Raw genomic sequence first — 16863 nt, 5'->3', positions numbered from 1 at the left:
AAAGGAGGCAGGTGAAGGAAAGCGAGAGATGAGGTTGCGAGGATGACGTGGAAGGCGGGATAAGAGGTGAAGGCAGACTAGACTATCATCTTCCTCTTCCTCTCTCTCCCATCATGAAGGAGAGAGAAGTCAATAGGGAGGAGGAGAAGGAAAAAAAAGAAATGGCCGAGAGGTAAAGAATAGAAGGTAAAACCGAGGACGCGTGGATGAGGAGGGAGGGAGAGGATGAAGATGAAGGATGGTTGTTAAAGGGAGAGGTGGAGAGGTAAACACAGGATGAAGAAAAAGGCAACGCGAGTCGACAAAACAAGACTTGAAGATGATAGAAGGAATATATTTTAAGGAGAAGAAGGGAGAAGGGGAGAACAAAGGACGGCAATGAGACGAAGACTAGAGAGAGATTAAAAGAAAAGATTGTTGGGAGAGGAGACTAGGTGCAGTATTCAAGGGCTGAGGAAATAAAGAAAGGCCATTGAAGAATAAAGGGCAGAGATACTACAAGAAAAGGAAGGAACAGAAAGAAGTTTCAGAAGCTAAGGAGTTGAAAGATGCAAAAGGCAGAGGTAGACGGGGTAGAAAGTAGGCTAAAGCAGACGGAAGGGAAGGAAGAGGAAGAGGAGACAGGAAGGGTGGGTGGTTAAAGAAAAGAGGATGAGGAAGGATTCTCCAAGGGTGAAAAACAACTACAAGAAAAATATACAGCTGAGGTACATGAAAGAACAGAATCGAGAGGAAGGTGAAGAAGAGGAGAGGTAGAGGAAGGCAGGCAGTGGAAATCTAAATAAATGAAGCAAGGTGGATGAAGGAGTGACAAAGAGTCGATAAGAGTGTGAGACAAAAGACTAACAGATGGATAGGTAAAGGAAGGAAGATGAGGAGGAGTAAATTGGATAAAGAGGAAGATGACGAAGACATATTGTGGTTGTTAGAGGAAGGACGATAATGGATGAATAGATCAGAGAGGTACAGGACGAACCACTAAAAATACCGAAAGTGGATGGAAGTATGAAGGAAGATGAAAGAAGGACTGAGAGGTAAAGGGAGAAATTTGAAAGGAAGGAGAGGAAAGAAAGTGACAGACAAGATAAATATGAAAATGCAAGGCTATGGAGGCTGGAGAGGTGAAGGAATGAAAAAAGAAAGCAAGGAAATGGGAATTAAATTAAAGGGAAAGGAAGAGAATAGAAGAGTAAATAATGGATGCAACGATAATTTTAAAATGACGGCCCTACAGCCTTGGAAGGAAAGGGCAGTGGGATAAAATAAAGGTTTGGAAAGGAGGACAAAGATGGAGGGATGAGGATAGTAGATTTTGGACAGATGAAGGTTTAACGGAGAGGGAGGATATTAGAAGTAAATCAAGAGGAGGAGGAGTAATCAAACAAGTATGAATTAGTATGTCAACCGGCTCCATCAGGTGTCCCACCTGATAATCTGTGTGCGCTGCAATTGTTCCCGCCCATAGAGGAGGAACACAGCTCACAGGACAATCAGGGAGATGTCAATCAAAAACCCATCTGAGTGCATCCACTGGTACTGCCAACGCACTACTTATGGGTCAACATAAATATTTAGTTATCCCAATTCAGTCAAATTCAGTTTGCCTCCAAAATACCAGCCTGTCTTATTGCACTTTTGTTTTGTAGTCAGCCAGCTTCCTTCTATTCCTATTCTGACCATATATGAGCAAGAGGGCCAATGGGGGTTGATGTATTTTCCACATTGAGCTGGTGATGCATGCAACAGTACTTTCTTTGGGAGGGCGGCTCCGGCACATCACAACAAAATGTTGTGGTAAAAAAAAGGCCGTAAATTGTGAAATGTGAACAATTTTTTTTTACGAAAATGAATTCCAACGTATTAAAGCTTTTAGCTGAGCTCTAAATTACCCAAAAAGTGAACAAATATTTTTTTACACTTGTTACACTGCGTTGTGTCAACATGAAGGCATGATCTGTTTAAGGACTTTGTGAGGCCATAAATGTTTTATTTTCCAGTCTGTCTGAATCAAAAGCTTTCAGCAGTCATAAAATCAGGGTATCGTTTGTTAATGATTTAACTGCTCTCTCCATGGTGGTGACGCATATGCCTCCACAAACCCTAAAGCCTGTTCATTGTTTTGCATCACCTTCATTTCATTAGAAGCAAAGCTCCAACAGCCCAAATATTCAAATTGTTTTGTGATAAAAGAAAAACATTTCACTCATTCAACAATCATAAAATTTAAGAGGACTGACCAACGACTATAACCTTAATTAAAACACAAAACCAATGCGGTCTCCCTATAAATCTTTACATTTAAAATGCATTAAAATGCACTCTACAATCTACTGTTTTATGTATTCTTTTCTTTTTTCAATCATTCATAATGGCGATTAATACTGCTGGCAAATAAACCTGAATCTGGTTGAGAACTTCAAAACATGGCGGTGAACCTGATCTCATGTTGGGGAGACGTAAGAAACCTGCATAGTAAAGAAAGAGTGTAGCTTGCATTGGTGAATTAGAAATATGATATCAAGCAACGACCACAACAATTATATGCTTGTATAATATTTATTGTAGAATCAAGTAATCATCATTTTCAGTAGGTTATGTGTCCACTCTCTCTGTTGGTGACACTGCCCTGGAAGAGAACAACATCCTGTGAGAATAAACATGATCAGAATAAAGAAATACAGGCTGATGGTAGTTATCAACAGAAGAAAATAATCTGAGTCACAAAGGAAAACCCTTACACGAAATCCTTTGGATCTGTAGATATTGGCAATAGGCGATTCTTCTGCACACCCCCAAACACCGCAGGGTGTGTCCACGTGCCGAAACACCTCAACCAGCTGTTGAAGAGAGAAAACACCCCAATGACTGCGATGGGAGGGATGCAAACGAACGAGGGGCGACCCGGGTCGGAGAAACGTGTGATCAATAATCACACAACCTTCACATCGCCCGCGGCAGCGTCTGCAAGACCGTCCACATCCCTCTTCCCCCCCGGGTTCAGTCCATAGGACCAGTGCTGACAGCAGCTGGGCGGCAGTACCGCCCACACCAGCAGCAGACACAACGCCAGGTTTGGTGAAGCCATTCTGATGGAGGACAGGTTGCACATGTTGAATAAGTATGTTGTGTTTTTGACACACACACACACACACACACACACACACACACACACAGTCACAGCTTCTTACCTTCTGTGGTTGGTGCTCGCTCGGGTCCTGGGATTTGCTCTCTTCTGCCTCGTCCTTTGTAAATTGTGCCGCACACCGTTTCTCAGGGTCTATATAAGCCGATGGCACCTCCCTTCCTTTTAGCCCGTAACTTCACCACAGGGGGTCACGAGCAAAGTGGGATCCAGCAAAACTCATTGGAGACTTCCGCAGCTACATGGGCCGACCATTTATGGCGTTTTCCTCGCTGTTCCTGTTTCCCTTAAATTTTGACCGTTCAAAACCGCACACAGAAAAAAATAATTAAAAACCAGAGGACAACTTTCTTTTCGTACTTTATAGCAGTTTATTTATAACAGTCATTTGTGGAAATATGTTTCCACAGTCGAGTGCAATAATCGCAGACAGGGAGACCAACGCCATGTCTTGAACACAAATCAACCGTCGCGTTCAGTGAGATGTGTTAAAATAAATAACCATCGCTCTGCCATTGACTTTCACACTCACGGTGAAATACACAATACGATCGCCATCGTAATCCATTGTCGCAGGCTGGGTGCGTACTACTGAACTGGGTGACTGGGATTGCATCAGAGCAGCTTTCAGCTAGAGGAGTTTGGCTCTCCACACATGCAAAGTGACCCTTGACGACCTAATGTAATAACAATAATAATCATTTTTGGAAACATTGGATTTGATTTACATCAACATTACAAAAAAACAATTATTTTTGGTGAAACGGTATGACACGTATACAAGTTAACACATACTTGTGCAAGTAGGTCTGCAGCATGGTTAAGTGACATGAATTGATTGATGTTTCCAGGCAAACCACTTTGACGTGTGAAAATGGCATCTCGTGAAAGTACAGCAAGTTTTCCCCCGAATGGGAAACTGAAGATTAACAAGTGCATTACATGAACAATACAATAAGCAGTCGAATACATGCAACTGTGGATCACTCGCACGCCGGATAAAAAAAGAGGTAGATTCACAGAACGCAAGGGGAGGGAAAGCTTTTTAAGAAACACTGTTTAAGGGTAGGAAAGAAGAAACATCACAGCTGTAAATAATGTATTGCATACCCAAGCTGTGTTTAAAACTAGCCTGATGCATAGTTTCACGCTGCACTAACAGCACTCTTGGTCTTTTAGACTGTGCTATTATTATGGCTTTGGCTTTCATTGCTTCCTTTGTAATATATATATATATATATTTATATATATACAACCCAGTTGTTGGTAGTTGACACCTTCAATTTCTGATACAGCAGCAATCAGTAAAGCTCAGCGCTCCGGACCTGACTGCAAACAGACAATGTGATTTACATCCCATAAACACGTCAAGTATTAAGAAGTGAATATAAATGAAGTAGAACATTGAATGAGTATAGTCGTTGGATTGCATCCAGACACATCTACAAACACATGGGACATTGTATTGTTTTGGTGATATACACAGCCGAACAATTAAAAACATTCAAATCGTACATATATAGACACATATAGACAACCCTGAATTAAATTCTAGTGCAAGATATTTAAAGCTAACATAATATTAGGTGGAATGCCAGGGATGTGCATATAGCTACCTGTGCTGCAGACAGGTAGCGAGAGAGAGAGAGAGAGCGAGAATAGGGAGAAAATACTGGAGGAGGGGTTGGAGGGAAGAGCGATAAAGAAACCAGCTGTGGCTCCACACTGGACACAGTTGTGTGTGTGTGTGTGCTGCGTTATCTGACACTCTGTGACATGTGCAGAGGGGTCAGCATCTCTTCAAAAATGGCTCCTTTCACATTGGAACCTCTCAGGTTGGCTTCTTGTAAATCGCAGCCGGACAGGTCACAGTTCTGCAAAAGGCAGCAGACCCAACAAGGTATAACAGCTTTCAGACACATTCACTGTGTCTGAACATCATTCAGTGTATATAAATGGCTCAAAGGAGTCGGTTGGAAAACATATTTTCATGATTACTTTAATAATTTTAGTGTATATATCTCACAAAGGGAAAAGTTTAGACTCTTTTTCTAACCAACAGCCTGAGAGCCAAAGTTTATTTCTGTTTCTCTTACGGTGCCTACTTTTAAACATTTATGGTCAACGTGAAAATAGGCAGATGCCCCCAATTTAATTGACATTGATTAAAAGACAACAAAAAAAAAACGTAGGCAGAAATTAAGTAATTAGACACTTTGTGGGTTTTTTCTTCTTTTTTGGCTCTATAAAGTTACTGCAAACAAGATTACCAGCTGCGTCAACTCGAGTGTTCCAGGAGATAATCCCGTCTGACAGCCGAACTCACCTCCAGATCAGTCCCTGCTAAAGTGGCTCCCCGCAGGTTGCAGTTCTTCAGCTTTGCATTTTTCAGAGTGGCCACCCGCAGGTTGATGCCGGTCATTTGGCTCCCTTCCATGTCGACTCCTTTCAGGTTAGCACCTGGTTAAGAAAAACATTTGGTTAAAACATGGCTGTATTTGTTTAACTGCTGTACACTTTGCTGTGAGTTGTGATTACCTTCCAGGTTGGCCTTCAGGCCGGATGGATCTTCAAAATTGCATCCTTTGAGAGAAGCTCCCTCGGCATTAGAACAGAGCATCTTCACCCCCTGTAGGTTAGCCCCCTACCAAAGACAACACACATCAAAAGCATTCATAGTGTTATTGAAAATGCACGTTGAGTTTCGCCCTACACAAAATGTTAAATTACCAGACTGAGGAGAAAACGGTGTGCCTATTGATTAATTAATGAGAGTGTTTACGAACAGCGGGGCCTTCGTCCGTACAACGGAGAAGACCATGGGCGTGAAGTGGAAAAACAAAAGAAAACTCAAGCCCATTGTTCCCCCGCATGAAGGCTGACAGAAAAAGACACATGCCAATGACGCGCCACTTCCACAGAAGAAGAAAATGTTTGCTTCTTCAAATTGAGAGTTTTTGAGAACATTTCTTTGTATGTGCCCATTAAGTGCTGACAAGATAAGAGTTTTAAGACTCACGTCCAAGCTCGCTCCAGAAAGATCAGCCCGTTCCAGGTTGGAACAGCACAGGTTTGCGTGTGTCAGGTTGCAGCGGCTGAGATTAGCCATCTTGAAATTGATGTAGCGCAAATCAAGTCGGGACAGATCTGCACCGCTGAAATTAAGACCCTGGGAACAGTGGAAGCGATAGCGTCAAATAATGACTTGATACGGTGAAATGAGCGGGTGAATGAATTTATTTCAATTTAACGGTACCTGACAGCGAAGCTCCGACTTTGTGGGGGTTGCCAGAAGAAAACGGACAAACTCCTTGCGGGAAATGGGAGAGTGGTCCTCTGGTGGCTGTGTGTTCTGTTTTCAAAGGAAGCACGTTGTGGTGAGACACGACGCGTTCAAGGGAGTGAACGCGTCTCCCAATTAAAAATAGTGACATTACCTTGATGGCGACTTCCAGCTGTTCAGCAAGCTGCTCGATTCCAAAGAAGCGAGCCTCCTCAAGAACACCTGGCAGACATTCGGCAAACATTTGATCGGGAAACTTTCTTGTAACAATCCTCCTCAGAAAGATTCCAGTACACTCTGTCCTTTAGGACTAGTCAGAAAGCTTACCTCGTATATTTATGCCTTCATTGATAATGAGCTGACCGTGTCTCAAGTAGTTGAGGATAGGCTCAAAGTATTCAGGGCTGCGGTCGATGAGGTAGGCCCCGTGCTCGTCCTGAGTGTTGCCCCACACATCTGGAGCAAAAACAAGGGATGACCATTGAAAAGACGCCTCATATTAAACAAAAAAATGTTTAATGATTGGCTTGTTAGCCATAACTTACCTCTCTCTCGGAACATGTGGGCGAGCATACTCTCTGGCTCCTTGCTGACCAAGGTGCTCCTGAACAAATAATAGACACATTCAAGAGAGTAGGGAACAGAAAAGGATATAGTTTTATTATGTGTTTATTACTCGTAAAAACAGGATGAATGATAAAAAGGTACCTGGTGGTGGTAAAGGGACGGCCACCAATATTAAGGGTCAGCCAGTCGGTCTGTGATCCGTGCTGATCAGAAGCAACCGCAGGTTCATTTTGAGGATCTAAGGTGTAACAAGAAGAAGGACCTGAGCGTCTGGAACCATGTTTACCTTGACAGGTGGGACTCCAGCAGCAAACACTTCACAGCACTCACCAACAAATTGATCGCCTTCTGACACGTACAGAACGTCGTCATCTCTGTGACAGGAACGGACAAGTCACAGATTAACTCGGTGTGCACTTAATGCGCTTGGGCTCATTCGTGTTTGTATCGTGATGAGTTTACCGTATGAGTGCAATGTCATCTATGAGACCCCCCTTGCCATTGTACACAGAAGCAGCTCGGATTCCCAACTTGCTGCTTGCTACGGACAGTAAGTCAGGCAAGGTCCCGTACACTGCTACAACCTAAACGAGACAGGTTTCAAAATCAGCGGGTTGTTACAGAAAATGAGACAAAATATGCGATCCCGCAATATGAATGTCGCAGTTAAAACGTTAATACTTGTTTGGCATTATTGTAACGTTAGCTTGGTAGATGCCGTCATTCTGCGGCCCAAGAACCTCCGTACATACAGACGTATTACCAACCTTGCCATTTTTAGATGTCCCGTTAACAAACAGGGTAACTCTTCTCATTCTTTAGGTGTTTTTGGTTATAAGTGGTTTGTTACTATTCTAAGAACAATGTGGCGTTGGCCAGCTAACCCTCGCTAATTCAACCTGGCTAATGCTAGTTAGCTGATTCGGACAACAACACGTGACAAAAGATGCCTTCAAACGTTATCTGAATAACCGGTGACATTACCGCACAATACTCCCACGATCGGTTAACTCCGCATGTTGTGTGACTTGAATTGTACTACCACACTCACACACTTTATGTCCAGCTACAGATTCAAGTAAGTATTAATTATTAGCGTATTATTACTATGCTGCCTCGGTAAGGCTTTTTAGCCTCCCACTGCTCGACCAATACAAATCTGGGACGCAACTCGGGACAAAACTTTGACAAAACTAGCAAATTACACAGTACGTGAAGGGGGCTTCGGACAGCAGCTCTGCAATTGGTCGGAGCATTTACACGTGATATCGGTACACTTGTTTTATGCATCGGCTTGCCTGTTTTTAAAGTGTAGCCATGTATGATAGCCTGTTTTCTAATCGTTTCGTATAGCGAAAGAAATAGCCTTTTGAGTTGTTTCAACTCGCTTCTGACGAGTACCATTGCTTGCATTGGGTTTTTGATTTTTCTTTTGTCTGGTGGTGTTTGACATGCACCAGCTAGTAATCCACTATTACGTTAGACCAGGAAGAAACACGCAACGTTGACTGTCAAAACAGTGTCTGGCTTCAGGTTGGAATTAGTCCGGAAGAATTTAAATGCTGTGTGGAGACAATTAATACAATGGCGTCAGATAGACACAACTGTTCGTGTTGCTCCCATCCAGTCTCCTCTCCCAGTGTTTACCAGACGTTGACTGAAATGGATTTTGAACGAGGTTTGCATTCAACTAACACGCATGTGGTGACTGATTTATACAGAGTAGTAATTATACCCATACCCATAACTCATATTAAACAGACTGCCTCCCACTTCAGATCAAACGTCTTGGCCAACAACTAGTGACTGATCCTTCTGCTAATTGAAGATGGTTGTATGCACTGTTGTGTGTTATTCCTCCCTGCAGGTATCTGGTCCGCTGCAATGAATGGGGACTTGGATAGGGTCCAGTTCTTGGTCCAAAAAGGCACTGACCCTAACCTACGAGACTCCACCGGATACACAGCTCTGGTAAGTTGGCGGGGAGGCTGTTTTGTCCTGTGGTTTGGCCTCGTGCATCAAAACCCCTGCATGGTGTTTGTGTATTTCATTACAGCACTATGCAAGTCGCAGCGGTCGTCACTCCGTATGCAGGTTTCTTCTTGAGACTGGTGCTTGTGCGTCCCCCCAGACCTCAGGCGGTGCCACACCACTCCATCGATCGGCTTACTGCGGCCATCTCGATGTGGTCAGACTCCTGCTGCACCACAGGGCGGATCCAAAGATCTGTGATGACGATGGTGCATCCCCTTTACATAAGGTACAGAACTGCAAGATGTAATCAAAGCATTCCAGAGGCTCAGTCGGATGGTCATTTAACCACTGCCCGTATTTGTTGCTCTATTAAACGCTCGAGCAGGCTGCAGAGCAGGGTCACGAAGAGGTATGTGAGCTGCTTCTGGAGCACTGTCCAGCGCTCTGCAGCCAGGTGAACAAGAGGCTCCAGCTTCCCTTCCAGCTGGCACCACAGCAAGATCTGCAGGAGCTGTTAAAACCTGACAGACACACTGCTTCTGGGCCATGAAATCAATATCAGCTGGAAATCTACACGCTGAGATTGAGTCATCTTTACCTGGAATCATCACATTTGGAAACCTCTTTTTCCACTCTCATCTGGTGGTTATCTATGTATTATGAAGAGCAGGTTACAGCTGCGGTACTTCGTTGGGGCTTGAAGGGTTGGTGGTGATTAGGAAAGATGAATCAAGTCAAGACTGCCAACTCCCCATCTGATGCTGTGCACTGACCTTTGAAGTGTGTTATGTCACTTTGGAATTAGCCTTGGTTACATATTTGGATGCTCAGTACAAGAGCTGAGCAGGAGTACAAGGTCAAGGGTCAACGACATAGAAGGACAACAGTCCAGTTCAAAAGCCAGAAAGTACTTTTTAATAGTGATTGAATTTATCTTTCAAACTACTGCCATTAAATCCACAACGTGTGGCATTTAATATGTATTTAAGCCGGGTCCTGAAAATACACGCGTCTGCCCCCGCTGCAGCATAAATAATTTATGTTATTAAGTATGTGGCATTTTTATCAAAGGATTTTGTAATAAAACTGGAAGACATTTCTTTTTTTTTCTTTTGCAGCTGTTGCGTTACTTATTCTACTTTTGTTTGGCCGACTTGTGTTCCAGGAATCCTTGCAGGACTCTTTGTGTGGCAGCAGAGGACGCTGCTGTCTTAAAGGCATCGCGTGTTTCTTTCCCAGCACACCATGCGAAATTAGCAGGCGGCTCACACACAGTGACCTCATTCGATACTTCCAGCACAATGTTGGGAAACTAAACAGGGCAACTGTTCGAAAGAGAAAAAGCATCAGTGTGACAGCTGAGAATGAGACGTCGTGGATGCACCACCGTTTAACCATCTTCATGCCATCGTGGGTTATTTACTCATGGAGAACTTCCTTATTGTTCTAAACTGTCGATAATTCCGGGTCATTTTCACACATTGCCGTCTTTACACATGACATGTTTAGCGTTGTCCCTGGGCTTTAGGAGCACATATTTTGTCCGTGAGAACTCACAATTGTCCGCGTTATGACCTGGAAGTCTTGTTGCTAGTATTCCCATGGTTATTGATACCTCCTTGTGTATCATGGTGACCTGTAATGTGAGATTAGGAAAAATCGAATAGTTTCTTCCATCACACATTGTTTTCTACAATGAATTTCTAATTTTATTTAGTTTAATGGTCAGCCGTTATTAGAGTTTGTCACTTTTAATCAGATGGCTCAATCGTTATTATCAAAAGGCACGGCGCATTATCGGGTGCTTTTAAGCCAGTATTCATAAGCCAAGGATGGAAGCCCATCAGATAGAATGCCTTTCAGCTATTGTCTCGTATGCTTATTGAAAAGCATGTTTAATAACTAACATGTGCACATATACGAGGCAAGAGCCTTCCCCAGATGTGCACTGTTTGTACGGCACTTCCTCTGCGCTCTTCCAGTCCGCACATATTCCAAACCTCTCGCTGAATTCTGAGGAACTTTCATTGGGTCTGCTGGTGGGCGGTGTTTAAAAACTACCTTCAAACCACATCCAGTGCCGTGACGGGAGGGGTGCCAGGCCACATCTGGAGCTCATTGCAGCTGACGCCAAACAACACAAGGAGATGGGGTGTCGGGGGGGGGGGGTAGATGGGGTGGGACGGGGGTATTTCAGCTCGGCAGAATTAAGCCAAGAGGGCTGTTTACGCTCCGCGGCAAGCTCCTCCCTCCACACAACTGAGGACCTGTTCGGGACGAGGAACCAGGAACAGGGATCCCCCATTTGGAGGATGCCACATGCCAGTAATGGCAGCGGTCCGCTCGGCCCCTTTTAACTGCTCAGTGAGGATGCCGTTTAGAAGATCCCCTCATTTGTTTTTTGCAATAGCTGGAAGAGCCGGCCGCATCGTGCTGTTTGATTCAGTCTATCAGGTCCGCCCCCCCCCCCCAGCACCTTCTGACTGTTGCCATGCCAGGTTCTACGTAACATAATCAAAGTTGATGTCTGAGATCTGCTTGCAGAGAGCGAGGTAATGAAAACCCTCTGTTTTAGTCAGTAAAAGTGGAGGAATATTTACGGCCTCGTTCTTTTTTGATAACTTTTCATGAGCTGGTTTGAATTTGAGAGCTGCCTTGCCCTTTTATGTGGAAACAAGCAGACTTTCATCTGGTGGGTGAAAATAATTAGCTTTGTGTTTAGAACAAGAATTAGTAAATCCGCTTAACTCAGAACCGTTGGTACAAATGATAGAACGAGTGATGGATAAGGTGGGATTTTTAAGCCTATAGCTTTTGAGAGATTTTCCTCTTAATGGGAGCGCTCCACAAGATGAGGAATTTGGATTACAACTCTGTTTAGTCAGTTTATTTGGAAAGCAATGAAACTTCCTGACCCCAGAACCCACTTCCACCGTAATGAGCCCAAGTTAAATCAGGACTGGAAGTTATTTTCCTCTGAAATAGAAGGAGGGATGTGTACTATTCGTGCATACAGGATTTGAAATCAGTGCTTGGAACTCTTGGAACCCTAAAAGTGTATGATGCTTTTCCTGTGGGTGCATTTGTGAGTAATTGCATATTTCAGCACAAAAGTGTATAAATAAATCCCCATTTTCATATTTTGTCAAATGACATTTATTGCTTGTTTTCCACGGATAAAAGGGTCATCCGGTCCTTATCTTTTCCTGTGTCCACCTGTACAGAACTAATGCCCCTCTCTTGCCTCCCAGCTGGCCTGGCAGAGCCTCAGCTGTCTGAATTATCCCAAAGTAATCAGGTAAATGGCTGGCAGATGGGCCCACATTAAGTAGTGGAGTACCAGACTCTGGCACGGAGGACCGCCCCACTTGTTCTCATCTGCATTGGGGAAATCAGAGGAGTGGGAGTGTTGGGAGAGCTGGGTGAGGGGGCGTGTATAATCAAATCTACGGGAGCTGCTCCTCGGAGATGCTGCGTAATCCAATTTGGGCCGACTCCCACTTCAAAGCCGCATGTTGTCTGCCGGTTCAAGTGATGTAGCAGATCTTTCGCTCCTATTTTCCAGGTCAGCGGGTGATTAGAACCATGAGTCCAGAGGCTGCAGCTCAGCTCTTCCATGCGATCAGCGCAGTGACTGTGGGGAAGGTCGGGCCCATCAAGTTATTGAGCCAAACTCAAATCGAGACCATGTGACGCAGGTTGTTTGTAGATACAATCAACATTTTGGTATTTTGAACAGACTTTTTAACCACATTCCTGATCTCCCAGTAATTAAATATTTGGATGTGGGTTCCCGCAGCCACAATTGGACTAAAATTCAACATCCGGACAATGTGCCAACGTCTCCGCCAGCAACCACTATCATGAAAAGAGAAATTGCACTCAGTGAACATTTTGTAATTTCTCTGATATTGTGGATTATGTATTTGGGGGGAAGCTTATTTTCCAGATGTTTTTTAGACTCCGCGGTGGATGGTTTCTTTTTATTGATTATGGAGATGTAATCTTCTCAAAAGCAGGGCCAGTCAAACAACCCATAAGCTGTACTATAAGAATCAGAGGAGAATTGATGAGGCCGTTGGAATAATTTATCTAGTTCCCGTTGTACCTGATGGATTATTATTTCTCATCTGTAGAGGAACCATCTACTTGGCCTGCCTCTTATTGACCTTTTCTACCATTTCTACCATACCGTTTGTTTTTGCACAGGTGTACTTGCAGAGATTTACCCCTGTTGACTTTTAACTCTATTTCACAGGTTTATTTTTTCTCCTAAAGTTCTTCGGAAAAGTTTCATAATTATTCAAGTTTCACTTAATTTTGATGCACACACAGGTTTTAGACAATTTCTCAGTCCAATTCAATTCCAATTCATCAAACTCTCAGTAGAGGGTTTAACGTGAAGACTCCCATGAGCTCTTATGTTGAATATTATATCTATACGCTTCATCTTAATGTCTGTACTTCTGCTTTACTGCACTACCTTTATTTGATGGCCATATAGTTACTTTACTGTTTTGAAACACACAATTTAAAAAATGAAATTAAAATGAGCCCCACCTCATCCAAATGAAATACTACCTCAAAATTAATGTGTTATAGTAATCAAACATAATAATATGTCATAGAATGGGGGCCTCTTTGGTATTATAGGTACTCCTATTAATACCGTAAGTATATTTTGGTCATAATACTTTACTTTTACTTCATTATTCACAATCAGAAGTGGAGCATTAAAGGCACACTTCATGTTATTTTGTATAAATAAAGTCAGATGAATCAGATTGTTCAATGCATGGAGTACAATAGAAGGAAATAAGTCAAATGCTGATCATTAGAGATTGTTCACACCTAAAACAATGCATCTGACACCACGTGTGTTAACATCTCCCCTACAATGCCAAGCAGCAAAATATTCATGACTGCAGCGACAATGCTCCCATTCAGTGCGAATGACCGGGGAACGCAACACCGCGCTGCGTGTGTAATTGAACAAGATGGTTACGCTGATGAACTAAGACTCATGGAGGTACGGCGTCCTTCTGTCAGCAGGTGCCCGGCACACACTGGTCCATTCATATGCACATTCCTGTCCCTCCACTGGCAGCCCAGCAGGTTCCTCCCGGCCACTCAGGACAGGGGCCGACGCGCACAAAGGGTCTTCAATCTGCCTCAGACAACAGCCAGCATAAAGGCCCGGAAAGCCACAACAGTGTTACGTCAAAGAGCGGGCTGGGGGTGGTGTGCAGAGTTCAGGGGGGAGGCGGAGGGTGGGGGGGTGCTGTGTACAACAGGGGCGCTGCTGATGGATGGATGAGGGCCGGGCTCAAACAACGTAGTGGAAGGCCTTTATCTGCATCGAGGAGGATATTTGTACTTGCCCAGTGACAATGGAATGCAAACACAAAAAAGCAAAAAGTGGGGACAATAAAACACCACTTTGGGGGCGATCAAGAAGCTGCTATGGAAATCATCATGCAAAGCGTCCCCGGAGCAGATATTGTTCACTCTGAGGATTGCATGACTCTCTGTTTGTTCCCATGCAGATTTGTGGCTCAGCCTGCCTTTGGTTTTCTTTTGCATAAGGTATTCCCGGCTTTAACAGTGCCCGGCACATTTCCTTACGCTGAAAGGGAAGTGAGGAGGGACCAGATATGCCCCACCTCATCTTAACACACACCGTGTTTTAGCTTAGCTTTTGTCAGACGCATCCAAACAAAGGTTCAACCGACGTTACAACCTACCCAGTCCTGTGTACTGGATTTCATTCTCTGCAGGAAACCTGTGTCATTCTTAGCATTTCCTCACAAATGCTCTATGTAATATTAATTAAAACCATAAACTTTGGGCGTTCATTTTATAGCCTTCCAGTTGAGCCTTGGCGGTAAGCTTGCCTATATGTTTCTTGAGCTACCGCGGTATGTACACATGACAGGGACAGGTTAATGAATAATGACTAGACCCCATTGGCCAAGTTGCTGCTTTCACTCTCATATTTGTGCGAGTGAACCAGAAATATAGACAGCGTGTCGCCCATGTGCTGCTACAAACAACCAAATACCATCTTTTATTGGCCTCATCTGTTTCGTACAAATTTTACCACCCAAACGGTCGCTGTTGAGAATGAGATGAAGAGATGGAGTTCCAGATCAGTCACGTTCTGACATGAGAGGAAAACAATAAGCAACAGAACAAATCAACAATTGCCATATGTCATTACTTCTGCCATGGCTTTCTTGTCTGCTGTAAAATCCTTTTAAATCATTAACAGCGTGCTGCAATGAACTCGTTATCAGCGACACAAAAAGAAACGTCTTTCTTTTATACTGCCGTGGCATCAAAGATCTGCTCATTTTTGTTTTTGATCCTCTGGAATCCTAAGATGTGGCTTGTGGCAGCACAAGCCTGTTTAACTCTCACTATTAGATACTGTAATAAACACGCCTGGTATGTTTGCGGTTTTGAGATAAAAAACATTTAATTTAAGTTTAAAGGGCATTTGACAAAAAAAATACACCAATCTTAACATGTAACATAAAGACAGTTGGTCCTATGGCTTCATTCAGTCACTAAAACCTCATGGAAAGGCAGACATTTGTGCTCAAATGTTTCTTTCTTGTCTTGTCGAGGATTTGTTGAGAAGATGGATTCGATAACTCCATAAATGTAATCACGTGATGTTTTCCAGTCTTCTCACATCACCCGGGAGTCACAAAAGAAGCAAAGAACTTTTTCACACAGGACTTTACTTCCAAAATCCCATAAATATACTTTAATGTGAAGTTCCCAGTACCTTTGCCTATTCATCCCCTAAGCTCTACTTTGTGCTGGACTTAAAGACATTTGCATCTTGATGCTTTCCCTAGAATTTCATTTTGAAATGAATGGATTACAGCATCAACACTTAGTCACACAACCTGTAATGTCGTGCCAACATCCCCCGGTGTTTACTGATATGAGCTCAGTTCAGGCCGTGTGTTACAACCAATATAAGAGCAATAAGCTGGTGTTTTCTTCTCAATAAACTACCCTTCTATAAGAATCAGTTGTTGTGTTGGAAAGTGTTGGATTTTCTATGAAGTAAAGGAACCCACTTTGTAGACGTCTTTAACATCACACTGCTTGGAAGATGAAAGGCTAACACATGTTGAAACACAAATCTGTTCCTTGGTCATCCCATTCTTTAATCTAACTACCAAGATGGGCCGCGTGTGTCCCTGCAGTCGGCAATTATTTGTTCATCGTGACATGAAATCAAAGACCATATGAGCCGAACTATGTGTTTGATCAGACAGCGCAAACCTTTGTTGCCGCTGAGTTTGCATTTGAAATTCTGATTCTGTTTGAAATGCTGCCAAAGCATATGATGTATATTCGCCAGCACAACAAAGCTATTTTAAAGTTGCCTTGAACAGGACTGTGAGTGCTTACTTTCTGTCAGTGTACTGGTATTCAGGTTATTTTAATTGTTAATGTCCTGATGAAAACTAATGTGCCTCCACAGATACACAGTCATTCTATTTCCAGCTATTAGTCAGTAAACAGTCCAGCGTCCCTTTGTCGGCATGTGCCTTCTTGGCGTTAATGCAACAATACCATTTCGGTTTTTTTTTATTGTAGTTATTGTTCACTAAAAGATCAACATTTTTGTGAAATGCAACAAACATATACATTGTTGTTCTTGTATGTCTACATGGGACCAAAGGAATGAATCTTATTCTGTCTTTTTAATACAATGGCTGTATAGCAATATGGTTGCTCATATTTCTTAGGTATCATATTTCTGTAAATGTTTTTGTCATAATCAGTGCTGAGTGGTTGATGGGTGAGTGCATGTAGTTTATACCCACTACGGTGGTTGAAAGTAGCAAAGGACCGCGATAATTATTCGTGGTCA

The 16863-nt window shown here is 43.1% G+C and overlaps 3 protein-coding genes across 4 annotated transcripts; 1 reads left to right on the top strand and 2 right to left on the bottom strand.

Moving 5' to 3' along the window:
- Positions 1-2540: 2540 nt before the first annotated feature.
- LOC120831022 (progonadoliberin-1) lies at positions 2541-3960 on the bottom strand. Its single transcript, XM_040196118.2, is given in 6 exon segments — positions 2541-2626; positions 2739-2837; positions 2939-3086; positions 3189-3241; positions 3243-3318; positions 3938-3960. Coding segments are annotated over 6 exon segments (441 nt in total). The 3' UTR covers positions 2541-2584.
- kctd9a (potassium channel tetramerization domain containing 9a) lies at positions 3490-8187 on the bottom strand. The gene is made up of 12 exons (XM_040196115.2): positions 7760-8187; positions 7455-7576; positions 7323-7366; positions 7134-7230; positions 6971-7029; positions 6753-6881; positions 6580-6647; positions 6399-6494; positions 6162-6311; positions 5681-5786; positions 5469-5602; positions 3490-5016 (listed from the first exon to the last, which is right to left on the bottom strand). Exons 1-12 carry the CDS (start codon positions 7805-7807, stop codon positions 4900-4902), a joined length of 1170 nt encoding a protein of 389 aa, XP_040052049.1. The 5' UTR covers positions 7808-8187; the 3' UTR covers positions 3490-4899.
- A 37-nt stretch (positions 8188-8224) lies between these two features.
- On the top strand, positions 8225-10083 carry ankrd39 (ankyrin repeat domain 39). Of its 2 annotated transcripts, none has more exons than XM_040196116.2 (4): positions 8225-8670; positions 8860-8963; positions 9049-9252; positions 9352-10083. In XM_040196116.2, the coding sequence occupies exons 1-4, from the start codon at positions 8577-8579 to the stop codon at positions 9514-9516; spliced, it is 567 nt and encodes a 188-aa protein (XP_040052050.1). In that variant the 5' UTR covers positions 8225-8576; the 3' UTR covers positions 9517-10083. The 2 variants fall into 2 exon arrangements, with proteins under 2 accessions (XP_040052050.1, XP_040052051.1); XM_040196117.2 differs by having other exon boundaries at positions 8277-8670; positions 9124-9252.
- Positions 10084-16863: the final 6780 nt, after the last annotated feature.

This window comes from Gasterosteus aculeatus, chromosome 13 (genome assembly GCF_964276395.1).
Source record: "Gasterosteus aculeatus chromosome 13, fGasAcu3.hap1.1, whole genome shotgun sequence".
Lineage (NCBI taxonomy): Eukaryota > Metazoa > Chordata > Actinopteri > Perciformes > Gasterosteidae > Gasterosteus > Gasterosteus aculeatus.
The sequence above is the reverse complement of the archived record's forward strand: the minus strand, read 5'-3'. Positions and strand labels throughout refer to the sequence as shown.

Excerpts from the sequence above, each read along its gene's own strand:
- ankrd39 (XM_040196116.2), top strand. The coding sequence starts at position 8,577 with ATGGCGTCAGATAGACACAACTGTTCGTGTTGCTCCCATCCAGTCTCC. Across the intron at positions 8,671-8,859 it reads TGAAATGGATTTTGAACGAG|GTATCTGGTCCGCTGCAATG; the intron begins GTTTGCATTCAA and ends TCCTCCCTGCAG. Across the intron at positions 9,253-9,351 it reads GTGCATCCCCTTTACATAAG|GCTGCAGAGCAGGGTCACGA; the intron begins GTACAGAACTGC and ends ACGCTCGAGCAG.
- kctd9a (XM_040196115.2), bottom strand. The coding sequence starts at position 7,807 with ATGAGAAGAGTTACCCTGTTTGTTAACGGGACATCTAAAAATGGCAAG. Across the intron at positions 6,495-6,579 it reads AGCTGGAAGTCGCCATCAAG|AACACACAGCCACCAGAGGA; the intron begins GTAATGTCACTA and ends CTTTGAAAACAG. Across the intron at positions 5,603-5,680 it reads CCTGAAGGCCAACCTGGAAG|GTGCTAACCTGAAAGGAGTC; the intron begins GTAATCACAACT and ends TTTCTTAACCAG.